Genomic DNA, 27,839 nt, shown 5'->3' on the forward strand with positions numbered 1-27,839 from the left:
CAAGGTTACATAGGCTGCAAAGACTAGCGACCTCCATCCCTTTAGATATCAGATGGTTTGGAGTGAGAATCTTGTCTACAAAGTTCCCTTTAGGTTCCAGCTCTTTTCAGGGAAAGCAATGGCAGAACATGCCCCCAACAACGGGACTTAATTGGTGTGTCCCCTATGTAATGATGACAATGAAGTAGTAAAACTTCTTCTCTTCTGCTTTACCCTTTTGCTTTAGCAATGTGTTCAGAAATCAAATTACTTCTCTAATTGCAGATGCAAGAATCATCACAACCCATAGATGCTAAGAAGCTGAACCTTGACAAATATTATGGATTTTTAACCAGGCATTAAATGGCAAGTCATGAAACTGTTTTTTTTTTTTTTTTTTTTTTGTGCATCACAAGTGGTAGAACAACTTTTAAGTGGATCTAGAGTAGTTGTACAGGAAACATATTTCTAGTTGAGCTATTGATTTATTTAGAAGAGAAAACCTGTTATTGATGGCCCAAGTGTATTCAAGCTTTAGGGAATGGGAAATTCCTCTTAGTGACAAGAACTGAAAACTATTGTTGCTGTTTCCTTTTCTTTTAGAACTATTTTCCTTGGCTTCCTTTGTGGTTCTACTGTAAGAGTAACTCACACAGATAAACTAAACAAAATCAAGTATGATGAACTTTAATGTCTATTCAGGAGATGAGGAGAAATTAACTCACAACTTTATATTTTAGGGAAATAAAACTTAAGGGAACTCGTAACAAATTTGGTTAAGAATACTTACAAGGAACCTGAGCAAAATGGACTCAGTTTGGGCGTGCATTGAAAGCTGATTTTATGTAACAAAGCACAGTTGACCTCTCAGCTGAATAGGCTATTTTCTTCATCTAAGTTGCTCAATGAGTGAAAGGTCAATGGAGCATCACCAGTATTCACCACAAGTGCAACCACCATTTATAAAGCAGTGGAACCGATTAACACCTTTGATGATTATTTTGCTGTTAGTGACCATTAATATGAGTTTTATGGCATAGTGGCAGTCGTCACACATCGGAAGGTTCTTAATGACACGAATTGGTGCTCCTATAGGTGCATTCATAAGGCCATATGCTACACCAACTTTTCACTGTGATAACTGAGATACTCTTCCTTCTATTCATCCTCCACATCATGCAGCACAGTGTCGACCCTGGGCACATAACATAATGGTTTTACAAGTGGTAGTAGCTCGACAACATGTTCATGTATTTGGTTTGAATAGGGGTGTTTCTTGTCTTCTGAAATAAATAAAGACATGGATTTTATTTCTTATCTCTATTCAGCTCACCCCTGGTTCTTTCTTAATGTTTCTTCCCCTCATCAACTTCCTAATGTTTGCAACTCCATCCCACCTCCTTGCCTTGGCATATATAATATATGCCCCCATATCACCAGGATCCAACTCTAGGACAAATAGCCTCTGCTACTTTCATTCCCAGACCAAAGTTTTCCTTGGACATGGCAAGCATTGAGCAAGGTACACCATGCAAAAACATCCCATTTGACTGATGATGTAGACCTCATGAAACTCTCAGCTTCCTTGAGTAGTCTTGTCCTACTTGGAAGCCCAACAATGCAAGTATAATTAATGCTCCACCCTAGGTGTGATCCCAATACCCTTCATCATCTGATTTAAATAGTAGAACCCCTTGTCAACACAAGCAGATAGAACTCCAACAAAAGTTACATAGCTAGGTGCTTCTTCAGCTAACAACATATTTTGGAAGACTTGTCTACCAAGTCCATAATGGGAGTAGCCACATATCATTGATTTCCATGTAATGATGTCACGGTAAGACATATCTAAAAGTACTTGATGCCCAAATTCAACATCACCCACTCTTGAAATACATGCATGTTGATCAGGGCATTCCCAACAATAATCTGGTTTTTCTTTATACACGCATTTAATACATCTCCATGATAATAGCTGTCCATGAGACCACATTGTGGTTGCATAGCCCATCAAAAACATTTCTTGCACACTGAATATCTTACCACATTTCCCGTACATGTCTATAATTGCTCTGCCAATGAAGATATCAAGCTTAAGACCAGTCCTGAATATCTGATTGTGATTTGCAACCTGGAGTTTTAAATCTTTCAAATGTTTGCAGAGATTAATAAGAGTAACATATGTGATATTGTCCCTCACTACAGGCTTATCCACCATCTTATTCAAAACTTCCAATGCTTCATTTAGATACCCGTGTTCTAAAAGCCCAAGGATGATTGAGTTATAAGAAAGAATATCCGATCCTGGCACAGTCTCGAAAACCTGTGAGGCACCTTGCACATATGAACAACTTGAGTACATATATAGAAGTGCATTTTTAACATATGAGTGAAATACCAACCCAGACTTCAATACATAACAATGGCTCTGTTCCCTCTTCGAGTGCTCTGATATTAATTGGCACATAAAGAAATAATGGTGGCAAATATATACTCATTGGGCTGCATAGTTCCATCCAAATTCATTGTTCTAAATATCCTGAAAAGTTCGGAAGATAGTCCACTATGGAGATAACCTGCCATCAGCTAGAGAGCTCCAAAAAACTAGGTTTCTTTTAGGCATTCGGTCAAACAATTGATGGGCTAATGACATTTGGTTGCATTTTTGAATAATAATTTATCAGACAGTTAGATTGAATCACAACATCTTCAATGCTTTCATTAATGGTTCTCTTGAACAACTGACCATGGAGCGTTTTACCCAACTTCAAGTTCCTTGTATCAGCAGATGCTTTCAACAAATTTTTAGTCTTTTCGAGAGTGCCGGAGTGTGGATCTTCGGATGTGCATGGGTGAACATCAACTGTACTTTGAACTTGTCTTTAATTAACAAGAAGAGTCCAACCTTCCTCTTCATGCTTGTCCACGTGCCATGCTTTTAGTAATTAGATTAAGCAATAATTAAATAAAATGCCCCTGTAGATATACCCATAATTAAAGATTTCTCTAGTGATTTGAATTGGAATAGGATTTTTGCGCAGAAATTAACAAAGTTTTATATATTGACAAAATTGGATACATCAATAAGTGGGACAATTTTTTTTTTCTTTTTTTTGAAAAGCACAAAACTGCTCCTCCTTAAACCGAGGATGAGATTATGACAATGAACTTGAGGGAGAAGAAAGCTTTGGTATGCTAACTTCCACTGATCCAAAGATTTCAAAGTTCAATTGGGGTTCTTCTACAACATAGCCTTCTTTTTGTTTCTCATAGATACATCTACTAATAAAGTAAGACCATTTAATGCCTAGTAACATCTTGACCTTGTTCATTTTGTTGATCAAGAAAAATCAATATAGGGAGTATACGCTTAGGTGTCTCTTGCTCGGAAGTTAATACAATAAAAGCAATCATTCAACTTAGGGGTGAGCACGAGTTAGTTCGGTTCGGTTCCATGACAGAACCTAGAACCTACCCTGTAGGGGTGGGTTCCAAGTTTGTGGAACCAGAACCTACTTTGTGAAGATAGGTTCCAGGGTCGATTCCAGGGTCTCTACCCGTAGAATCTGTTATTTGTTTACTCTCCCTCTTAAAAGAATGAAACATGTCCTTTAAAACTTATATTATGTTTATTGATTAAATTGAGTAATTTAATGTATAGATTATTATAATATATTAACATGTGGTTCAAAATTTGTCATATTATAATTTAAATTTTATAAATATTACTTTTTACATTATTTATTATACACATTCAAATATTAAAATGAAAACAAATGATCAAATCACTTAAGTAATTCAATGGTCAAGTGAGACCATGGCTTTTGTAACCATGAGAGCTTGTGTTCAAATCTTCACTCTTAAAAATATTTTGGAGTTTATTTCAAGGCAAGTTCAGTTCTAAAGCCAGTTCCACTAAGGCCAACCAAGGCCAGTTCATTGGGTCGGATCAGATAGGGTAAACTCGTTTAGGGGAGGTTTTTGTTGAAGTAAAACTAAAGGGGAGGTTTTTGTATTTTACCCTTTATTTAATGATTCAAACCTTTTTCTGAGAAGTTAAATTAGGGGTGAGCAAATGGGTAGGTTCTACTCGGAACCAAATGGAACTGACCTCAACCCAGCCTCGAACCGATCTTACCCAATTTGTTACAGGGTAGGGTCTGGCTCCAAAATCTTGGAACTAATCCCTACCTAGGTACTAAAATAACTAATCGGTGAATAACGGATTAAGCCCGACCAATAACAGTTGCCGATAAAGAACCATTACCATGGAACACCTACGTTGCAGCATGGAAATCCTCCAAATGCAAGAAGAGAGCATTTTCTTTGGAGGAGTTATTTCTTTATGAGAGAGGGTTTGGAGTTGCTCGTCAAGTTTTTTTTCAATGCCTTTTAGGCCTTCTCTTGGTCTAACTTGAACTAGGATTCCTTTTCCATGACACGCAAAGATGAATTTCTCCTTCTGATCTTGAAATTCTAACCCCCATGATGGAATAGCAAAACAGAGGGTATCACCTTCAGCTTAGAAAGAACAGAGGGAGAGATTAACGTGGTTTCTGAATTGTGAGAGCTTGTAGAAGCATTTGACCACACAATCTCCATTATCTTTTAAAGCATTTATATGTTCATATGAGCAAAATCTCCATTGTCTCTCAAGGTTGATGGGACTAGAGCACAACTCTTCGATGAATTGTTGTCGTCTTAGTTTCTTAGTGACCTAGTTCTGGACATAGTGAATTAGTGATAAATACAAAGATTTCGTTCCTACTGCGAATCATGATAAATTTAACTATGGAATCCCAACCCAAACTATTGCTTTCAAGATTTCATTTAATCGCCGGATCCATTTCCCCTGCTCTATGGGTCTTTTTTTTTTGTAAAATATTTTGTTCTGTGACTCTCATCCAATTCTTGAAAAGGAAGAAACCATCTTTGTTGAATTAGAGCAGAAAGATACATATGGCATCAAGAACTATTGCCAAGGATATCATCACTCTTCGGGGTTCAGAAGTTTTCATTAGTGAGTATTCTTCCCTTTTAACTATTATTTGGAATCTTCCACCCTCAAAGGTATTTAGCACTGAGTTAACATTTGACCAAGAAATGCCCAGGATGTTAACGTTCGTCAACTGTTCTTCACTGGCAAATGTTATTGGTTAGCTTAATCCATTCTTCATCAATTAGTTATTTCAGTACCCATTTTACAAAAGGGTAAAATGTGTATTTGGAAAAATTATAGATCAGTTAAACGTTTTCTGTCTGGATCAATGACAGAAGGGAGGTTTCTATTGAATTTTTTGAAAGTTTAGGGGAGGTTTTTATTAAAGTGAAACTATAAATGAGGCTTTTATGATTATCAGAAACTATAGGGGAGGTTTTGTATTTTACCCTTAAATAAAAGAGTTTAAGTTTAAGGGTAAATTGCTAAAACCTCTCTTGAAGCTTCTGGCTCCTGAAGTTTGGTGATTGCAATTACCTCCCCTAAACTTTTTGACATAATTGCAAATAGAACCCCTCTGGTAGAATTTTCTAAAGGAAGGCATGAAAATGTCCAAAATACCCATGCAATTACTTTTAGCAAAAATATTTGTTTTCCAAATTTTCTCTTTATATGAATCACTATCCCAAACCCTTCCAATCTCTTTTCTGAAATTGATTTATTTTTCAAACTTTCCCTTCATATCAATCACTCAAAGATAAATCTGCAACTTTAAATTCTCTTTGTTCTTGTTGTTTATAAAGTTGCATTGTTTTTTTAATAGAAGCCAACCTCAATAATAATTGCATGGGTATTTTGGACATTTTATGCCTTTTTTAGAAGATTTTACTAGAGGGGGTCTACTTGCAACTGTATTAAAAAGTTCATGGGAGTTGATTGCAATTACTAAACTTCAGGGGCTGAAGCAATGGCCATAAACTTCAGAGAGGCTTCAACAATTTACCCTAAATTTAAATAATAAATATTATAACATAGCCCTCAAAGATTCTACATTTGTGTTACCATAACCCCAATATTCATAAACTATGCTTGTTAAACCACAACTTTAAAATAGAGTAGCAAACAACATGAGAAGTACTAGTAATAGCCATGGTTAAAGTCCATGAAGAATAGCTTTTTGACTTTTATTCAATGATCATGCTGATGTCTTCAAAGGAGACAAGTTAATTAGGTCTGTAATCTATCAATCTCCTTGATAAATATACATGTTCACTACACATAGAATGGTGGATGAAGTAGAAATGTAATGAATGCTAGGGCTCCATTTGGGAAGTGAAAATGCCAGTTCTGGTTCAGTTTTGTTAGTGTCCGGTTTGTGTATTGAAAGTGACAGTTCACAAATTTCAAGGCATGTCTGCACCGGAATGAGACCAAAGTTTTCATCGAAAAAGGATGTAAAACTTTGCATTCAAAGTTGATCAATGTTAAAAAGTATGGTTCAATCTTGGGATTCGTATTTGCACCCATTACAACTAAGGTTCAGTTTGAAAGGAGTACAAATACAAATACAACTAAGGTCTGTGAGTGAGATTTGAAAAGGGCAATTGGATGCAGGACGCATTGGGCATAGGCACCACAGTTCCATCTGCATTATCAACCTGAACATGGCTTTACTTGAGTGGGTCATGAGTGTTGCTCCTCAATCTATAGAGAAAAACAGCAAGTACTCTTACAGCTTCAATGGCCTATCCTTTCAAAGATGGGTGAATTTCAATTTTCAGACTTGAACCCAATGTCTCATGCTTGTCCGCCGGAGATGTTTAGCACTGCACGAAGCAATGGCCACCAAACTAAAAAGTAGCTACAATATTATATATTATAAACAAATGAAATAGAAATGACACGAAGTTATGCCCCTTTAATAAAAATTCAGAACTTCTGCCAATAAAATATACAATGCCTTATATATATGCATACTCGAATTCGGATTGGTTTAACAGATTACGTTGATTAACAGAGTAAGGTCCCAAATGGACATTCCAGGAGTTTGGCGACAAAGTAGATATAAGGTCGAAAGGAAGAAGAAGAAGAAGAAGAAGAAGAAGAAGAATGGGAGCGAAAGAGGAGTTTGGTCCTTGAGCGGGAGTGAAATTTTAGTAAGGGGCAATCTAGTCATAAAAATTAACTGTTTTGGTACACCTCACCTGTTTTGCACTTTGTTAGAAATCCGTATCTGAATTTTCGTCAATTATTATTATTTTTTTTTTTTGGTAAAAACTAAAAAGCCCATTAGAAAAAGGACAATAAAATCGAGGAGAAGGAAAGAAAAGAGGGAAGAAAATTTCTTCTCCGATCCTTAAAGTAAAATTGGGTAAAGCTAAGAAGACACTCAGAGTCTGAGGTAAGAAGTATTTGGCAATTTGTTCTTTTATTTTCTTTCTTAATTACTTTCGTTGTCGGTTTGTTTGATTTAAACCAAGTCCTGAAAAGAATGTATAAGATTTTCCCCAGTTGGATTCTTTCCTTCCTTTTTGATCCTTGAACATTTATGGAAGCTGTAGAAAATATTATTACTTATGTTAGATTTAAAGGAACACCTATTTTGCAGCAACTATACTTGGAGGAGCAGTTGCTCCAGACCTCTTCAAGGAACTGGTGCACCGTTCATGATAGAACATATATTCCCACCATTGACATGGGGATGTCAGGGTAAATTAGCTCTTTTCCTTGTCTCATATAGATAGGCTGTACAGCGGGTGCAAAGCTGCACTCTGAATTCTGTTGTAGCTTGCATATTTCTTTATTCAACTGAAGGGCATCGTGCGTCAAACTTCTATTAATCCAACTTCTTCACCCAATAGGTTGGCCAATACAAGGTCAATTGCGTTATTCATGTAATTGAGAGGATTGATTCTCCATATTAGATCAAGGGCATCAACTTCCAGCTACTATCTTCATCCCAAGGATGGAAAGTTTGTGACTTGGACTTGAGATGCCTCCATATAAAACCATGGCTCAGGCAAGTTGACTTGTTCACTCCAAAAATCATTGGTTTCTACTAACATTTGAATAACCATTGAAGGATTATTATTAACTTGAGAATAATGTTGTTTTTATCAATGTATCCAATAAAAGAGTGCCATGACTTGATGGAGTTGTTTTTGACCCTAACAGGTTAACTGAATCACGTTGAGAACTGGCTTGGTGATAGTGTTGTTTCACTCACTAGAACATTAACTATTTGACTGGATAAAACTTAAAATAAAGCATGATTAGCTAACCTCACTCTGAACTTCTTGAACTTAGATCTGTGCTGCACCTGCATGACCAGGTTCCTGGTGGCGGCACCATATTGCTGATCATGGAACAATATTTTTCTCTTCAATATGTAAGAGGAACGCTATTCCTGGTGTACAAACCATATCTTCGGTCATTCATGTCTTGGAGTAGCCTGTTCTATAACAAAGTTTCAAGGGATTGGTGATTTCCACATCTGTGTAAATGATATATTAGCTCTGCATCTATGTTACTCTGATATGGCAAGGACACAGTCGGACATAAAAAGGGCAGCCCAGTGCACGAGGCTCCTGCCAATGCAGTGTCTGGGGAGGGACAGATGTACGCAGCCTTACCCCTGCACATACAGAAAGGCTATTTCCAAGATTTGAACCCTGGTCACCCAGGTTGCAATGGAGCAACCCAACAGTTGGACATGGTATATAGAATTTACACTAAAAATTGAAGTATCTAACATGATGCATCACTCTTGTGCAGGTACCTAGGTATCATAGCTCTGCCTTTACAAATGCCTTCAGCACTAGTACTCTTTCATTCATTTATTTATTTTTTGATTTGTAAAGATTCTAGTAATTTTTTTTTTATATAAAAAGGGTTGACTTCATACAAGAGGATTAGAAAGCTCTTTACAAAATATACAACCTATGCATCAATGGTTGAATCATGTATAACTTTGTGCATTCCATTGCCTTTTTGGTTAAACACATTCATGCTGATAGAAGGGCCTGAATTTTTAGTTTTCTGTTGGTTGGAAAGTTTTTCTATGGCTTGCTCAGAATGATGTATGGTTACTGGCTGTACATGTTGCATACATGATACATACTTGTAGTCTGAGTTTTACAGTACAGATATAATACAATACAACACTTTAACTTTCTCAAAAAAAAAGAGTCTCTTAAAGTGAAGCCATTGAACTCCTTAAGAATTCATATGCAAAAGAGGATGTCCCTCTCAAATCTTCCCTTTCAACTGATCCTCTCAAACTTGCTTTCCTTAAAGCCCCACCCCCTTCCTTTCGTTCCAAATGGACCAACAAATGGTAAAATGAACAATATTGCACAAAATACGACCCCTAGTACAAAATAATCCTGTTTTAAGCCAAACTTGAATTAGATGCAAAATCCTGTTGCCCCTGTCTCTTTGGATAACAGGGGCATTACAATAAAAGATGCAGGATATAATATTCATTAGAATTACCAGGGTTGCGGAAGTTATATGCAGATTTTTTCTTCTAGTTATAATGTAGAAGCATGACGGCTACAATGTCACAACTGATTCAGAAAACTAGTATGGCCATGGAAAGGTCAAGGGAGTTGGAGAGGTAAGGAATTGGACTTAAGGTGTTTCAAGGCATATGCCTAGAAAATATGTTCGGAATAATTATAAATATAATATATATAAAAATACAAAACATTAAAACATGATTTAGTTGATTTCTTAGTGTAACCCCATATAGTTGGTAGAATAGTATATCCTTGAAAGATTTTTTAAACTTGAAAAATAGTAATATCAAAGAAAATAATATAAACAAACACCTTTTAGATCTGTAAAAAAGCAATCATATTGCATAATCCAAACTCCAAAATACTCAAATTGTATCAATCATATTTGTAAACCAACCATGCCCATGTCCGTACTATTTAGATGGCAGAGAGATAATGCCCATTTGAACATCCAATTACAATTCAAAACTCAAACAACAACATACACAATTTGATTCAATTCATCCCTAGCCCCCAGCCCTTGGTCATTTATTTACTTGAGCCAAAAGCTTTCCACATAGCCAACCAAAGCAGAGAACATGTACACTTTAAAGGCAAGACAATTTTCCTGCAAGTAATTCTGGGACTTTGAAAGTTTCGACTACACTACCCATTTCTGCTGAATGTAAGAGTTTTAAAGTACTTCAATAGATCTTTTAAGGGATTCCTAAACTTGCGGATTCTGCTTCAATTTCAGCTAGGACCAAAATAGATGCCATGAGCAGAATGTAAAACCATACTGCTAATGATATTTTATAATATCCAGACTCGATGATGGAAGAAACTTTAAGGTATATTTTCTTAGTCCAGCATGGCAAGAAAAGAATATCCTTAAGCCTAGTTCCTGTGATGAACCTAGTTGCAAAATCCTCATGCAAGCTTTCTTTTATAAACAGAAAAAGACTTGTTTGAACTCATCCCCGCCCCTATGTTGTAACCGACTACAACAGTAATGTAAGTAAAAACAAAAACTCCAATACTATGTATGATAGAGGATTGAAGATTTGAAGCAGGAGGCAAAAAGCTATGATATATCTGATATAGAATTATCAGAAAAATAATAAATTGAACCATCTGCTTAAAAACAGGAAATGATAGGAGAACTAAGAGGTCTAATCCTGTATAAAACCCAATATGAAGAGATGAAGCACCAAATGCAGATGTAGTTGAAAATGCAAAAAAAAAAAAAAGAAAAAACAACAACAATGGAGACCTATAAGAGATCAGATTTCACTAAAATAGTCTCAATTATTGTCCATAAACCTGGTCTTATTGAAACACATAAAAGATTGGAATTAGAAAATAGTCTCAATTCATTTTAGAGAGAAGTTGAAAGGAGTAGAGCCCCCCTGTTGTTCACTTGGAAGAAGCAGAAGAAATAATAATCTGGCACTAATTTGTAGTAACCCTTTGTTCTCCATGGATGCTTTCTTCTCTGCCAAATTTCTCTTCTCCCCACTCTCCACTCCTGTGCAGAAGCAAGAAACCCATGGTTGAATGAAGAACTTATTTGTTAAGTGCACTTACCCTTGTTCGTTTACTAAGAGGCCATTTACCCGGGTAAGTGCACTTACCCATGTTCTTTTTTGTTAATTTACCCAGGTAAATGAGGCTCTCAACTTTCCCATGTTTTTTTGCCTCACCTACTTTCCCGGGTAAGTGGTTAATTTTTTTATGTTTTGTCATTTTTACCCTTGGGCCCAAGTCCATGCTTTTTTGGATTATATTGTTTTAATGGGTATTTTAGTAGGGGGGTAACACTTCCCCCCTACTAAAATCTGCGAAACGGACGAGGCCTTAACGTTTTATTTATTTATTTTGCAGGAATAGCAACCAGGATTAAAAGTATCGATACATATTGTACTGTTTCATATGATACATATAGGGCCCGTTTGGCAAGTCTTTTTGAGAAGATATTCTTGTAGCTTTGACAGTTAAAAGACGTATTGAGCTTTTGACGTAAGATCTGGGCAGCCCGAAGACCGTTTGGCAGATGTGCGTCGTTCTGCGTCTTTTCGTGCGAGATTAAAACGCGAAAGACCCTAGAAGCTTCATTTGGAGCTTCTCGAAATCAGCCCAAAATGGGCTTCTCGTGTCTTTTCGGCGTCCCGTCTTTTGGTGGTTAGATCTTTCACGTGCTAAACGGAAATAGACCGATTTTCAGTCTTCCCAGCTTGTAAACAGTCGAAGGACCGTGCGAAAAGACGCACCAAACGGGCCCATAGTTTTCAGGGTGAGCAATACATGAAATACTGCGAATTTGGGAGAATTAAGATATTCAGAGCTTTATATTCATTAAGAAGAATGAAGATTTCAAATCTTGTTCTGAAATAGTGCCGTTTTCATAGAGCATTGCTGTTCAGAATCAGGTGATTTGCAATTTTTATGTATTGCCCATATCAATACTTTGACCCATGGTAGCAACAGGTGTTCACCAATAATATGTTGAGATGAAAGAAATGTTGTGTACACCTTGTACAACTTGAGTTGTAGACCTCACATATTTCATGTGTAGCAACTGAGGCAAGGTGGTTTGGTGCCACCTTTTATGTAATTATGTCTTCACATGAGTGCTTTATTTTACTGTTTTAGACTAAGTTCTTTCTAGTCTTGTTTGGCATGTGTTGAAGTATTCGATACTACAGAATTCATTGTCTTGGGAAGTTGTATTTACTTCGGAAGTAGGTTTCCAAAGTCTGGTAATCTTGCACTGGTATTGGAAATACCTTGTAATTTTAAGGGTGTGCCTGTGAGTTGCCTGTGCTCTCTCTATCCATCTCTTCTATACCTTTGGTCTTGATAACACCATTGCTTAGTTTCAGCTGTAGCTTGTTACTTGTGTTATGTCCTCTTCCTGGTTTCTGCTGCATTATCTCTTTGGGCTAGTGTTTTTCTTCAGTGTCTTTTGCTAATATTTGCATTAAGGTATGATATGATCAATGGTTAAGATCTTCCCTAGATGTGCAGTACACGGAAAGAATGAGACTTTGGATGGTAAATTAGGTGATCCACCTATAATAGATATGCCATACAGTCTTGACTTTTTGGTAAGCATGAATCTGTACGTGTGTGTTATATTGTACCATATTTTTGTTTTTGACTTTTTCTCTTTTTTTTCCCTTTTTGGCTCTCATTTATTATTGAAATATGTTCAAACTGAATTATATTATTGGAGATGAATCTTTCCTTCTGTCCTGCCTATTATTTTCTCTAATTGTACTTAAATATATGAAATATAAATAGTAAACATGAATCTCTATTAACATGATTTGGGACATAAAGAACATGCTTTGGGATTCACAGCTCACATGCAACAAAACATGGCCCTGTAAACATGTTTGAACGGTTAAGATGCAGAGACTGTCTAAATATTTTCCTTTGGATACAATGGTCCATTATTTAATAAAAAAAATGATCCATTTACATCCTTCTTTAAAAAATAATTGCATATTTAGGGAGTAATGAGCTAAAGTTCTTTTCTAATAAATGTCAGAAACAATCAAACAACTCCCTAATCAATATGCTTACACAACTAGATAAGGATGTCTATGGTTATTTAACCATTGATCTGATCTTTACAATGTCAATGAGGTATTCCTTTCTGCTATCTTTGGTTAAGCATGGAAATGAAACCTTTTGGATATGTTCCTATGGTTCATACCTAGTTTACATTAATGGGAAGCTTAGTGATGATGCGCAATCCGGCCGGTCTTAGCTGTCAACGACCTTGCCTCTGAACTGAGTAGCAGGGAACCTGAAACGGAGGAGATGAGGAAGCTCCGGGGGGAACCCGGTGTAAAGGCTCCGAAGCTCAAGTTAGAATCCTTCAAAGGCAAGATAAAACCAGATAGCGCAAAGTTTGCTTACCTTCTCTTCGGGGGGGTGGAGAGCCTTTTATAACCACCTCGCACACTCACTCCCAGACTTCTGTCAGGTCGGGAATGATTACTTCCGTGCTTCTGCCAGTCCGGGCGTCATTGCCTCTGCTGGAGTAGAACCGTCACAACTCTTTTTGTCGGAGCCGTCTCCGTAACTGGAGATGGCGGTGGTAGGTGACGGTGGCAGGTGGCCGTTGAAGTGCGGCCGTCAAGCGTCAGATCCCAAGTTAGTCAGATGCGCCGCCCCTGGATACAGACTCCTTCGGTGTCAAGTATGGTGTATTTTGTCCAGTTCAATGCTCTGGAGGCGAAGTGCTTGGAGCGGTGTGCGAGGCGAAGTCTTGAGTTCGGATAGGGGGGGTGTCCCGAACTGCCATGAGACAGGCCAGTTCGGGTCACTGCTTTGTGTGGCTCGGGGCCAAAGGGAGAGTTCAGGCTCTTAGTAGGGAGGTCGGGCTCCTTTTAGGGAGTTCGGGCCCCTTGAAGAGAGTTTGGTCTACTGGTCTCTTTCCTTTGGTGTTTGCACCCTGGGTATGCTGCTTTAAGTGCCGAGCTACTTGTTTTTTGCCACGTGGCGTGATTGCGAGGTCGGGCTAAATCTTCCTTCATCACTTAGTATATTAGAAGAAAATGTACAAGTCTGAAGGCACAAGGTGTTGAATATGTAAACTCCAGAAAAGCTCATATATTGAGCTGTCTTTTCTGTTGATTTACAATATTGAAGGATGTTTTTCAAGGAATATTTATAATATTAACTCAAAAAATAATATTGGAGGATGTTATATAGGTTAGCTTAGATGAGTGTAATGAGATTTCTTTTGGAAAATATTCCTTCAATGCCCACATGACTTACAATTTTCAGTAAGAGGAAGTTATCTATATCATACACAAATATGCAGTTTAATGGCACAAAGTGTTTGGATGTGACAACCTGGAAGATCTTTTTTTTTTTTTTTTTTGACAAGTCTTGTGTGGATATATAAATTTGAAATATGTAATATCATATAAGTTAGTTGAGACGACTAGGTGAGAAGGTATCAGTGGGCATATATACAGCATAATTATTAGTTTTTTAGTGAAATGCAAGAAGGCATCTATTGCATCCTTTTAATTAATTTACTAAGTCATTTTAGCACATACTAAAGTTGGTTTTATTTGTGTGGAATGCTATCAAGCAATGCTTTTGTGAAACTCTCTGAATTATTCACCCACAGACATGGTCGAACCCATGAAAAGACACACTGCTAGACATGTCTTTTCATAGGTCCCATGTCAGGGGGTTGTACCCTGATGTTGCTTAACGGTATTCTTTCATTATGTCATCTGGCTGGCACAAATGGCTAGATCATCCACTCTGATTATTTGCAACTTCTCTCAGGGAATTTTTCTTTCCAGTATCTATCCTTCTGAGTTTCTTTTATTGATCTTTAGCCATGTAGCTTTGACATGGATATCTGTGTAATTGTCAGACACTCTCAACAAACTGATTCCTTGCAAAATATTTTGTTTTTTGTATATGTGTTCTGCAAAAGTTATTGATTTACTTATACAAATAACATGTTTCTGTTTTATATCTCGACTACCATTTCCTGTTATTTATGAGCACTAGAAATTCCACTCATTTTCGTAAGATTGCATAATGGCTTTGCCGCCCATTGTATGCTTGTCTTAGATTGCTAAATGACTCCTATCTGTTGCTGTCTTTCTGATTAAGAAAACTATAAGGAGAAAGAATAGGACTGAAGAAATGCATGTGTTGCAGATAAATATGCCATAAAAGGATACCTGCTCCCATATGTGCTAGGTCATGCTTTTGGTAACTGCAACTTTGGTGAGAATGCTCAACTAAAACCATAAACCAGCAGATCTACCATAGATCAATTCTTATAAAATGAGATTACTAGGTAGGAGGATGAATCTAATTGAAATTTACAAAACAAGATCCGAAGTCCTGAGTTTGAAGTGGTGAATTGTATAATAATAATGTAAGAAAAGGACAATTTTGATAAGTCAAGTTTCTTCTATTTCTATATTCAAGTATTAGTATTGCTCCCATGTCCAAATTTCAATACTTAATTCCTATTTGCATATATTTCATTTTTGTAAAGCCTTCAATATAGCCACCAGAGTTTTTTTTTTCTTTTTCACGTAATAGTTTCTCCTAAGATGGTCCTCTCAGGAGTGTTCAGTTTGCACATTTTGTCCATCTCTGTTAATCTTGTAGGCTCAGAGCCATACTATTTTATATTTCCTTTGGTTGATAATTTGCCTTAGGAAATTTAAATTAAAAAGGTGCTTGCTTTACTGATAAGATCATAAGATTCACATTTCCATCTGTTTCTAGATTGTGTGCTCTGTAACCATAGTTTGGTGGGAATGCTCAATCTATGACCAAACATAGATGGTCCTTGGATCGATCACGCATGTTTTGTTTTCTCCGATCATGAGATTAGGAATATGCCACCTCAGAGTGCACATTCAAGCTTTGAAATTTTATTTGGCATGCTCTTATGTCAGTGTGCCCTCTCGGTGTTTTCCATTTTCTGTTGTAGTTATTTCTGTTAACAGTATTTTGTTATTATGTTGTTTCCTATATAATAAGACACAACTAAGTGCAAGGAGGTTGAAATATGAAATTAAGTTGAGTTAAACTTTCAGACAATGTATATCATAGCGACCATTATGTTCTTGTCCTAACTCCTATCTTTGGTCTGCAGGTGCGGTGCAAATACTCGTGTGGGGCCTTGTGGCTGACAGGTTCCCCCTTTTAACAACAGCTTCCCCCTTTTATCAGATTCAATCTTTTGCTTCTAACTGGTTAATGAAATTATGATCTGAAAAAGCTGATTGATTAGGTAATCAAAAAGCATGGATCATTCGTAAAGGATAAACCTATGAGTGTCAGATCATTCTCCATCTTAAATATATTTGAAATTGAAGTTGGTCTCTTAGTATTGTTATTGTGCTAAACTCAAATATGTGGGAGGAGGGGGGGAACCGTGATAAGTAAAGCAGATTTTATTGATGGTTAGTGCATTGAAAAAGCACAAGCAGAGGAGGCAACATTTCCTAAATGGGCTTGAAATTGATTCTTCTTTAAGTTAACAAAATTCATAAATTTTCACCATCTTTAATTTACCACTTACTGAGTAACATAACCTAGTCCAAAAGCTTTTCAATGATCAAAATAAAGCAATCTATACACACAGAGACATGCAACGCTACACGTAAAGCTAAGATTTTATCATACCAAGTTTGCATTTTTATCTTAACAAGTTTGGCAGTTTGTGCCCAACATGCTTTGAACACAATCACGTGTCAGACTGCGAACCAATATGGAGGTGATGTTATCTAGTTCTGGGACAAGGTGACAGTGCACGAGAAAGAGTAAGTTGCACAAACAGCATTATGAGACCACCATAAAAAGCAATATGATGTGTAAGATTTTGGATTCAATTCAGATGAGTTGGATGCTGCTCCAACTGTAATAACATGTGAAAGTTAATATACCATGTACCCTCAAAATGTAGAAAATTGCTTGTTGCCAATGCATCCAGAGTCCACACCATGACCATTGTCCAGCTTAGCCATATTGAAGTTTCATTCAACAGGCAATTATAGAAATAGAGGACAGGAGTGGATCCAGAGTCTACAGCCAGGGCCATGGACCCTTTTCAGAAAAGCATCGTGTAGGAATGTTTTGTCTCATCGAACAGTGGATTCAGTTCTAGCTGTAGAACCTCCTTCTAAGCTATCAAAGCTTGCCATCATTCCCAATGTCATTATGTTCCAAATATATCACCTCTAATATACATTTCGTGTCAAGTTGTTATTTCCTGTTCCTAAACTTTAATTCCATATTCACAAGGAATTGTTTTGTCAACATTGTGATTGGAGGAAAGATGTTGGCTCTCCTTTGTATTATCTAATCAGGAGGAATCAAATTGTAGCATTGTATCCTCATATAGTGGCAAACTTTTGGTCATCCAATGAATTCGTGCTTTCAATCTGGATGGTCCAATTGATGTCCCCACCCCCCCAGGTTTTATTGTGTCACTTAATGTTCTTACTTTTGTCATCCAACTATCCAAGGGAAGGAATTTTTCTTTCTTTTTTGTCAAGAGCAGCTTTCACCGATGAAACTTTCAAGGCAGTTGGAACCCAATTTGCAGTGAGACGGACCCATACAGTCAGAAGCAATCGGAATTTCTGCCAGTACAAAGTTCGTCCTCTCCAGCATGCTGACAGAGCAGGAACTGGAGGCAGCTTTTGCATCTCAGAACGAGAAACCTCAGTTACAGTGGTTACGATTTTAGATAATGGGTGATGTTTGGGTTTAAATCCAACTTGAACGGACTGAATTTAAACTGGGTTAGGCAGTTGGTACTCATCTGGGGGAAGAAGCTACTCCTGCCCCCAAATAGATAAAATAAATCGAAGGAAAAATTAATGGGGAAAGGAAAAAACCGTCGACGACAGCCTATCTCAATTTTGTTTTGGATATGGTGTAGATACTGATTCTCAAGGAATTGTAATTCCCACGGTTGTTATGTTCCGGCTCCAAATCCATACTTGTAGAATTCAATTAACTAGAGGGTTAGCCTTCAATCCCGTGTTGTTTGACATTGAGCATCACAGATTCCCTAGAAGTTCACTTCAAATCCGTGGAATTGGAATGAGAAACTTCCACTTCCTGCCTTTATTAAATAAGGGTACCGTTTACTGTATCATCAAACATTCAAACTTTTGAGCTTCCCAAGACCCAAGAGCACCGAGACTAGCTAGCTAGCCAGATCATCCAACAGTTACTCTGGCCAAAGAAAATGAAGATGACCCAGTAGAGGTAGAGGTAGTCAGCATGCTCTATAAACTATATATATGAATATGATGGATACCTGACATTGAAAGTCCAATGTCATAACTTAACCGGACAGGCGGACACCATTTTCGTCCATCCAACTCATCTCATCTCCAGATTCATTAAGTGGCTCATACTGGGGTTGCAGTACACGCCATGGATGTTGATGATCAGTACACGCCATGGATGATGATGGAGCTGTGAAGTTAAATGTTAGAGCTCTTAAATCCTAATTCAATGATGCCCCTGGTTCTATCAGGTGACCGTGAACCAGTCAATATTTGGGTCTTGCTTGTAATAGTAATAGACTTTGATCTTATCCACCTAATTTAATTAATAATAATAATAATAATTGTGAATTTGTGATTGAAATGGATATTCAGAAGAGGATGTACTATAACACTGAGCAATGACAGTAAATATAACGAGTTGATGAAACTCTTGGAAATTTCTCCCTGGCAAACCTGATATACATGCTACAAGACAAAGCTGCTGGACTGGATATGTCATTTTTTATCATGGGTCCCATCCCATCTTTAAGTCTGTGGGGCGAAGAAATCCCAGAGTTGCATAAACTGGTTGTTTCTTTAACTTTCATCCATATCTCATCATGAATTTCTATTTGGGGGATTCACAATGATTCCACTGTTGTGTTGAGCTTTGGAGAAAGCTCCGGTGGAGGTGTCCAATTAATTCATCTGGATGGTAATTGATTATGAATTCCGAAAATATGAAGTTTGAGAGGAGTCGGGGAGAGAAGAGAGAAGGCGTAGCTCATTTTTGCCTGCTTGAGAGTTGAGAGCAGTTACTGTCAGCGATGCATGCAAGAAAGTTGGTGTTCAGAAGAATCTGTCCCCCCCTTCCCCCTTCCCCCTTCCCCCTTCCCCCCTCCAAGTTTTATTTTATTTTCTTTTGCCAGACTCGTTGGAAAAGGACGTTTTTGAAAAGTCCCATGTCTTTCGTTATTGTGTTTCTGTTCCACTGTTACCATCCTCGAATCCTCTACAGTTCTACTCGTAGCACTGGGTCAATACATTTCACAACGTCAGCTCTGTACACGTGGGCACATCAGTCTGACCCGGGGCATTATGACAAGCCCAGTGTCGTCCGGTTCTTTCAGAGGATTCGGCGTTCCTGTTACCTACCCCCCTCCCCATTCATCATCATCTCTCTCTTTCTCTCTCTCGTCTCCGGTCCTTACAAAGATTTAAAAAAAAAAAAAATTCATCTAAAGTACGGTCGTCCAAGTTGGTATGTGGAAATTGAAATTTTGATGGTATTAGTGCATGAAACAGGTCTGATCCATGATGCTTGGACCGGATTTAAGCTAAAAAAATATTGGTTTGAGTTTTGAGAGACCTCGGCATTGAGTCGGTCGATCCGATAACTGAGGCAGAGGGTTTACTGAATCCTGGTTAGGCGCTTAGTACGTAACAGGGCTGCATATGAGCTGGCTGGGTCTGGACTCTGGATGTATATGTATACCAGCACTTATATTTTCGAGTAGGAACTGATTTCTACTTTTTTCTATCTAGGCTCTTTGTATGCAGAACAGCAGAGCTGCAGAAGGATCCCCTCCCATGGGCTATGGCCCTAAGAAAAATGAAAATGAAATTGAAAAAAAAAAAAAGAATCGACAATAAAGATATCGGGGCCCAATACGAACCATCATCCATGCTTTGATTTGCACCATTTCTGTAACTCTGTTCTGTTTGGCCTGAAGCGAGCAAAGATGAATTATGATATCTATCCTTTAAAAGAATGGTCAAGCCTCTCTCTGGCAAGAGCATTTGTCTTTCGCAGTCTTATCTTTATTTCTTCAATTCGTTTATTATTAACTATTGGGAGATGGGATCGCATGGTAAGTCGTTGTACGTGAACAGTTCACAGAAGATTGAAAGTTGTAACTCGTTCGGAGGTTTATTTACATGCCTCAAGTCTAGTGACCCAGATTGCCATGGAGAATTTTATATTTAATTAAACATTCTGTAGATCTAATGGGATAGACTTTTGTTTCCCAACAGGTGCCACCAGTCGAGTTTAACGTTAAATGTAGTCAATATCAACTAGTCTTTTTTTTACCCAAACACTTGATTCAGTTTATATTTTGGTCCTTTCCTAAAACTTCTTTTTCAATTTTGTTTTATTTTGTTGTCTCCTTCTTTGGGGGTATAAAATATTAAACCTATTCTGTAGGAGACCCAATAAAATGTTAATTAAGAAAGAAGTAAGTTGAAGTAGTATGATATTTGATTGTACACAAATGTTCTAAAATTATTCTTCTACTTTTTAAGGGCTCTCTCATCTCATGATTCTCATCTGAGGTGGTGGATTACAAGGAAATTTCATCGGAAGGGTCGTTCCAAATTAAGGATTATGTTATTCATGATTTATCTCTCCCCCTACAAACTGAAGATCTTTTCTTCTTCCTTTTCGTACCTTGAGTGCCACTATAGAGCCCCTTCTTTGAAACACTGTTCAGTTTCAGCTTTGATTTCTCCTGGTCTCAGAGACTCCTTTCTTTTTCCCGGGCATTCTCTTCCCTTCATGTGGCTCCAACCCCAAGAAAGTCTATAAATGGAGGTGAAATGGTGCTCTCAAAATGGCTGGCCGGGTTGTTGTCTGCAGCAGATGATGATGGTTCAGTGACTGAGACGTGGGATGTTGAAGTTGTCGAGTCCGAGAAACAAGAAAGCTGATACTGGTTTGACTGTTGCATTGGCATCATCATTGGAGGGTGGCTGGTGTAGAACCCAGTGAGGGTAGAATCATCGCTTGCTCTATCCCAAGGCCTGTTCTGGCCGTAAAAGCTGGTCATGTTATTGGGACCTGAAAGAAAAAACACCCAATCACAAAGATGAACAAATCTCAGAAAACAAATAATGATCAATAATAGAAATAAGAATAACGATGCTGATGATGAAGATGACAGATGGTAATCACTTTGTTTGTCATACAAGTATAGAAACAAAAACATAAAAAGGGTTGATATTGAAGCCGATTTTGGTTACAAAATACCCAACCAAAGAAAACATTTTAACATAGAACCTGAACTTGTACCGAGTATGATGATGCTGATGATAACCACTTTGTATATCGTTTCAAAATGAAAAAAGGGAGTTGATAGTTGTAGTGATTTAGTTTGCAGCGTCACAACCTAAAAATATTAAGATAACCGAAGTAGTTTAACCAGAACTTTTAGTGGGTCGCAGTCTAATTAAGTAGACAATATATCAATCGAGTTGTTAAATGAAAACTGCACAGAAGTCCAAATTCACAGAACAGAAAAAAAAATAATAAAATAAAATGTAGTAGTTGGAATGAGGGATGATGAAAAAGGACATACCAGAGAAGAAATCGAAAGGGACTTGATCCGAGCAGTATGCACCATGAGGCGGGAAAATTTTCCTGCTCGAAGAACCAAGTAGCAAATCTCTGGAACATGAGACTGAATCTTCTCCACCATTGGTCATGTTTGCCAAACCATTCGAGCCAGCAATTCCACCACAATAGATAGCTCCAAATGGGAAGGCAGAGTGGTTGTTGAAGTCGCCATTACATAGATTTAAGGAGTTAGAATCTGTTCTTGTGGATGTATCTCTGCAGACAAAATTTGCAGGCTCTTCCAACCTTCTGCTAACAGTTTGACTAAGCTTTCTCCTCCTATAAGCATTAGACTGTTCTCTGTATTTCCTCGCCATTATAACATGCCAATGGTTCTTGACTGCATTGTCAGTCCTCCCGGGGAAAAGCCTTGCGATCATGGCCCATTTGTTACCATACAATCTGTGAGCAGCCATTAGCCTATCTTCTTCTTCTTCAGTGAAAGCTCGTCTGTTGATCCTAGGGTCCAACTGGTTAAACCATCTTAATCGGCAACTCTTACCTTAGAGCCCAAAAAGGAAAAGAGACAATTCAAAGAACAGAAAAAAAATTAAGAAAAAAAGAGGAAAATTTTGAAGAAAACAGAATAAAAATGTATTCAAGCCACAAGAGAACGAAGATTCATTTGTTTTTGTTTTACAGGTGGTTTTACAATGTTCTTTTACTTCCCGGTATATTCTTACCTGATCTTCCTTCCAACTTCTCTGCTATAAGGTTCCAATTCTGAGGGCCATAAAGAGCAACAAGTTCCTTGAGCTTAGTGTCCTCTGCAGGCCTCCAATGCCCTCTGGCACACAGTTTGGATTGCCCACAATCTATTTCCTTCCCATTCACTGAATCCGCATTTGGGTTCTCTTCATTAAACTTGTGCTTGTTGTTGTTGTCTTGCATGACAGCATTGTTTTCTCCAAACCCATCACTGGATTCAGAGCCTTTAGAATCATCTCCCTCATTGTTGTGGGGATCCTCCAAGCTGCTGCCGGTGCAGTTTCCCATAAAAGGGAACGCCCAACCACCTCTCCTGTTATCCTTCTGGGAGCTTTTACCATCATAACTCTCTTGGGAAGCATACTTGGGATTGATGGAGAGAGAACCTAAATCTGCAAACACCCCCATTGAAGAAGAACGAGGAGAGGAAGAAGAGGTAGTGGTGGTGGTGGAGTAACTGCTAAAACCAGTCGAAAGATCTGGTGCATACATGTTATAGTCCTTGGTCATACCATCATTTTCTTGGTGACAGACGATTTTGCTGAACTGTTGCAAGGTCAGCTTCATGGCCAGAGAGGAAAAACTAAAAAATTAAAAGAAAAAGAAAAAAAAAATGAGAAGAGAGATCGACAGAGATTGAAGGGAGGGGGAAGGAGTTGCAGAAGAGAGAAAAAAGCTTGAAACAGCAATAGCGCTTTAACAGAAACCCACACGGCTTCTCATCTCTTGACTCTTTTAGAGGAGTTTATAATCCTGACTGACCGTCTGACCCTGACCTTTATTTCATTTTTTTTTTACCAGTCTTCTCCTTTTAGTTTTGGTTTTTCCCTTTTTAACAACCCAACATCACTCACACGTGTGTATGTCATCTCATTTCACGCGTGAAAGCTGAGAGAAGTCTCTCTCTCTCTCTCATATTGTCTCTCTCTAGCTTGACAAAAAAAACACTACTGTGCTGTCTGCTAGCTTGGGCCTGCAGAGGCCTAGACACCTTTCTTTTCAAGAAGGGAAGAGGGGGAGGGGGGGAGTGGGGCTGGGGTTTGGGTGGGGCTTGAGGCTTGACACAACATCTCCTGTCAACCCTAGTAAATAACATCTCAATCTCCATCTCCATCAGTCCTTAACTTGAGATAGTTAACCTGGGTTCCAGTTAACCACCTGAAGGAGACTCAACGATAACCCCCCACCCCACCAACAAATGACAAAGAATACATGTTCTTCTTCACTAATAATAACCGTCCAAACAGGCATGGAGCTCATGTCTATTAAACCCCACCAGCTCTTTTGTCCCTTTTCTGGATTTTCACGTATTAATTAACACAGTATACTTAAATTTTATTGTTCTAGCCATTTTGGCAAAAACTTTTCTTCCCTCCTGAAGGAGTGAAGGAGAGAAAGGAAAACAAAAAGCCAATCACTCATCTCCTAAATAATCTTAAACTTGACTGAAATTTGTTTCAAATTAAATTTGAAGGGAGAAGAGTTCTTCCCATCGCTAGCAATGTACCCTGGTGTTAAGCTAGGCATTAAATAGTCTGGGTCCCATTGCAAGACTTCAATCACTCTTCAGTCCTCTCTTAACAGGACTGGTATCAGGACCCGTATCTCCATTTAATTAAATTGGTTCATGGGATTTGTTCACCAAAAGCAAGTCACTTTCAACATCCCTTGGTATTCCACCCAAATTTCTTAAAAGGAAGAAGATAGTAAAACTGAACTGATCAAAGGAAGATAACTGTATATTCCTACCAGACACCACCAGTGAAAGGATTGTATAGTTTCATGCAAGATGTCCTTGGCCTGCACTCAACATGCACATATATGACATGTGTATTGTTGAATTTTTTAACTCATCCAAATTTCAGTTTTTAATTTTCACCAACCTGAAAATACAATGGTAGACGTTTCATTTAACGAGGTCACAGTGCAACAGGAATGTACCATCTTTTGCTGCGAAGAGCTCAGCACCACTTCAGTCAAAAAGCTTTGAAACTTGGCTACTTATGGAAATCAACCTAACTAAAACAGCCCAACAAATGAAAAAAAAAACAAAGATGAATTAACCATCTCATTTGCCTCGAAACCTAAGGACCTTCCTGTAGACCGCAGGTCCCAACGAGAGATGGCATTTGTAATTCTGTATTTCCCTATTCCTAGACCAAGTAGTCTCTAGTCTCTAGTCTCTAGTTGTTGTACTTGTTATATCGTTAAGGGGTGCATGCATGCAATTCTGAACATGCTTACTGAAGCTTTTGGGTGATTTGATGTAGAATCAGCTCTTTGATTTATGGAAGATTAAAGCTAAATCAAAATATGCCCAGTGAACAAACCATCTTTAGTTCTTTTTACTACTCTTACGCTTTCTTAGCTGAGTGGGTGCGCGTGTTGCCCAAAACCACAAATTGTTAAACTTAATATGGTTAATTTGCACTGACCTGAACCTAATCAATCATGTTTACCTTTACCAAAAGGAATTGATATATATTTTGAATCTAATCATCACTTATCTATAACAAAAACACAGTTTGTTTGAACTTTGAACCCGATGGGTTGTTAGTTGGTCATCATAAGTGAGCAATAAGTCTGGGTTGATTTCTTTCCTAGTTCACCATATATATATATATATAGAGGTTCTACTTTCAATGATGAAATAAAATGGAAAAAAATACAAAGGTCGTACACTGAAACTGTTAGATCTAAAGTTTCTCATATATTTGTATACCAATTATATGTGGACGGTGGACCTTGGACCAAGAACATCATATGGATTAGTTAAGAGTTATGACATTGTTGGCAGGTGGAGGAAGAGATTTTCTTCAGACAAGAAGAAGAGATAATTGGGTCTCCCAACTACAAAGACCACCACTGAAAACTGAAAGAAAAGCAAGAAAGGAAACGTGTGTTGACAAGTAATTTGCTTGGGAGAATCTATTGCTCCCATCATACGATATTCACCTTTCTAGAGTGATCAAGCAAAAAATTTCCTCTCATTCCCACGTATATCATCCCTCCCATCACTTGCATGTGAGGACTATCAGTCACAAGTAGTTGCTTATTGCAGCAGACCTGATAGATTGATTGTTGGGACAAATATCATGAATGGTTGCATTGATCCTTGATTAATATAATAGATCTAGAGAAACAATATGAATTATTTGATGAGATAACCTTTTTTGTAAAAGAGAAGGATGCCTGTCCATCTGGGCAATCAATTTACTTTACCAGGAGCCACAGATCGATGCATGTATGGAAGTGAAAGATTTAAGATGGGTAGGTGATGTGGATGGCCCACCATATAAAGGGTAGAGCTGCTCCATAAGATTCTGTTGTTGCATGGTGGTGCTCTCTGATTGACCCTTTTCTGTTGCAGCTATTGGGTACTTAGTCTTCCAAAACCAGACAAAACCAACCCTAGCTTAAAATGGGGATAGAAAGGCTTTTAACCATAGGACTTGAGAGAACGCAGAGATCAATTGCTTATGGCCTTTCCTACCACACTTGTTGTTCATGAGCTAGCGGAACCCCATTACCTAAACCATGTGCTTCCAACTTCCAAACACCGAACCTTAACACTAAAACATATATAATATAGACTTGCAACAATCCAAAACCCAAATTCTTCATTACACTTAATTTGTGAGGGCAACAATTATTATATCCTATTAATAGTATCACTACAAGTCCAAGGCAAGATATCGAATCAATACATCATCAACCCAGTAAGAATTAATGTAAGATGCATTAGAAGGAAGGAGTTCCTGTCTCACTGGATGGATGCATGCATTTGGCTTTGAGTCATCAGTAGAATCTGACTCCACATTGGACGGTTGCCACTGAGGGCTCATACGTCATACCCATGAAAGAAAAGCACAAACCATTATTAATGAAACCTGGATTTGTGACGGTTTGAACTTGAAATTCTCAACATCCACACGCCACAAACATAGAGGCCAGGCCACAGTTCGGCCCTACCACCTGGTTGGTACAAGTCTCCATTGTGGGCAAAGGCGGGCAAACCTTGGGCTTGGACTTGGACTTGGACTTGGAGTGAGAAAGGATAATTAAAGAAAGAAAGAACGGGATATGTATAAGAAAAAGAGAGAAACAAACAAACAGTGGGCCAGGATGGACCATTTGGAAGGGTGTTAACCCTACCATTGCTCTTAAATATTTGTCTCAAAATGAACCAGAATGGTACTAAAGCCGTAGTAGTACTCAACGCTCCAGCATGACATATTTAACAACCTAAGACCCATAAATTAATGTTGAAGTATTGATAACCTACCAAGCGCAATGCTTTTAATGTTCTACAGTGTATTCTTGGTGGGGTTTTGTCTCCCTTTTTTTTAAAAAAAAAATCCTAATAGCTAACTTTTCTCCGTCTCCCCCTTTGCAGTTTTGAAATACATATATGTCATCTTCTCAGCTGCCTGTTGGACAAAGTAGAACAACATTTAGATAAAGACCCATCTCCTGATGTGAGGTAGATCATCAGCATGAGTCATGAATCCATCTGTATACATCTGGGTCATGATGAGAGAAAGAGAAAGAGAGGAAACTGGTTTTCCAAATTTTAGTAACAATATTTGGGAAACAAACAAACAATAAGTGAGCAGATCATGGAATGAAGTCTAGTAATAACGGGTATTGTAAGCAGCAGGGTGAAGTCACAGGTAGTACACTGCACAGGTATGTACACAAAAACACCAGCTACAACTCTACACAAGACTCAGATGAAGTAATAGCTCACAAGATATAGCTAGGTAATGTACACAGTAGTACTAGAGACAGCTAGAAAGAGAAAAGAAGGAACCTTGTTCGCACAACAATAGGAGGTTTCTAACCATTGGATTGGAGTTTGATGAGAGAGTGCCAAAATAAGATGGGTTCTGGTTGTTTGGCAGATCTCCATGCGACAATATATAGCATCAGTTAGCCAGTTACTTGTCAATGCTGGCCGTGGCCGTGGATCAAAATAAAAATAGGTGAAAAGTTATATAAGGCGAGGGTTAATGTTGATTTCTGTAAGTCATCCCAAAAAAAGGGATGGATGGACGGAGCTCACGATCCACATATGGATAATAAAGGTAGGGCCTGGGGGTGGGAGGGGGTTGGACTGCATAAGTTAACACAGTCCGTAGAAAGAGATGACCTCATTGATATTTAATACTATAAATAGATAATAAAGATGATGTTTTCACTCTTTTTCATGGTTTACAGGACGTCAACAGCGCATATCAAAAGGGTAAGCCCTGAGACTAGTCTTGATTTTTTAACTTTTCTGAGCCCCAAAGTTGCTGTCTCTCCACACCTCCACCTCCCAATAACCCCAAGTCTTCCACGGTACTTCAGCCAGTGAGCCAAGGAGAGAGAGAGAGAGAGTGAAAATGGGGTGGGGGCGAGGGAAGATATTGAATTTAAACGAGAAGGGTTGTACAACATAATGGAGATGAAAGAAGTTATATAACTGTACAGATGGTGGCAGGAAGAGAGACGGTGGGGGATGGAAGCGGAAGGACAATTTTGATTTTGTT

At 38.1% G+C, this 27,839-nt stretch overlaps 1 protein-coding gene, 1 long non-coding RNA gene and 1 pseudogene across 13 annotated transcripts; 1 reads left to right on the forward strand and 2 right to left on the reverse strand.

Moving 5' to 3' along the window:
• Positions 1-427: 427 nt before the first annotated feature.
• LOC104602969 (pentatricopeptide repeat-containing protein At5g39680 pseudogene) lies at positions 428-2,848 on the reverse strand (annotated as a pseudogene).
• A 4,103-nt stretch (positions 2,849-6,951) lies between these two features.
• LOC109113908 (uncharacterized) lies at positions 6,952-16,405 on the forward strand. 12 transcript variants are annotated; one of them, XR_016084719.1, is made up of 6 exons: positions 6,966-7,319; positions 7,527-7,627; positions 7,780-7,937; positions 8,225-11,132; positions 11,302-11,846; positions 16,073-16,405. It is a non-coding gene; the product is annotated as an uncharacterized LOC109113908 (long non-coding RNA). The 12 variants fall into 12 exon arrangements; XR_016084720.1 differs by having other exon boundaries at positions 8,250-11,132; XR_016084722.1 differs by having other exon boundaries at positions 6,981-7,319; positions 7,780-8,738; positions 11,080-11,132.
• Positions 16,406-20,461: 4,056 nt separating this feature from the next.
• LOC104597747 (uncharacterized) lies at positions 20,462-23,092 on the reverse strand. Its single transcript, XM_010259478.3, has 3 exons — positions 22,281-23,092; positions 21,560-22,099; positions 20,462-21,042 (listed from the first exon to the last, which is right to left on the reverse strand). The coding sequence occupies exons 1-3, from the start codon at positions 22,870-22,872 to the stop codon at positions 20,759-20,761; spliced, it is 1,416 nt and encodes a 471-aa protein (XP_010257780.1). The 5' UTR covers positions 22,873-23,092; the 3' UTR covers positions 20,462-20,758.
• Positions 23,093-27,839: the final 4,747 nt, after the last annotated feature.

The sequence above is a fragment of the Nelumbo nucifera genome, chromosome 3 (genome assembly GCF_055504915.1).
Source record: "Nelumbo nucifera cultivar China Antique chromosome 3, China Antique-T2T, whole genome shotgun sequence".
In the NCBI taxonomy this organism is placed as follows: domain Eukaryota; kingdom Viridiplantae; phylum Streptophyta; class Magnoliopsida; order Proteales; family Nelumbonaceae; genus Nelumbo; species Nelumbo nucifera.

What these genes read in the sequence shown, in the direction of transcription:
- LOC104597747 (XM_010259478.3), bottom strand. Translation starts at nt 22,872, where the DNA reads ATGAAGCTGACCTTGCAACAGTTCAGCAAAATCGTCTGTCACCAAGAA. An exon ending in GAAGTTGGAAGGAAGATCAG is followed by an intron (nt 22,100 to 22,280) that starts GTAAGAATATAC and finishes TTGGGCTCTAAG; the next exon opens with GTAAGAGTTGCCGATTAAGA. An exon ending in CCCTTTCGATTTCTTCTCTG is followed by an intron (nt 21,043 to 21,559) that starts GTATGTCCTTTT and finishes TTTTTCTTTCAG; the next exon opens with GTCCCAATAACATGACCAGC.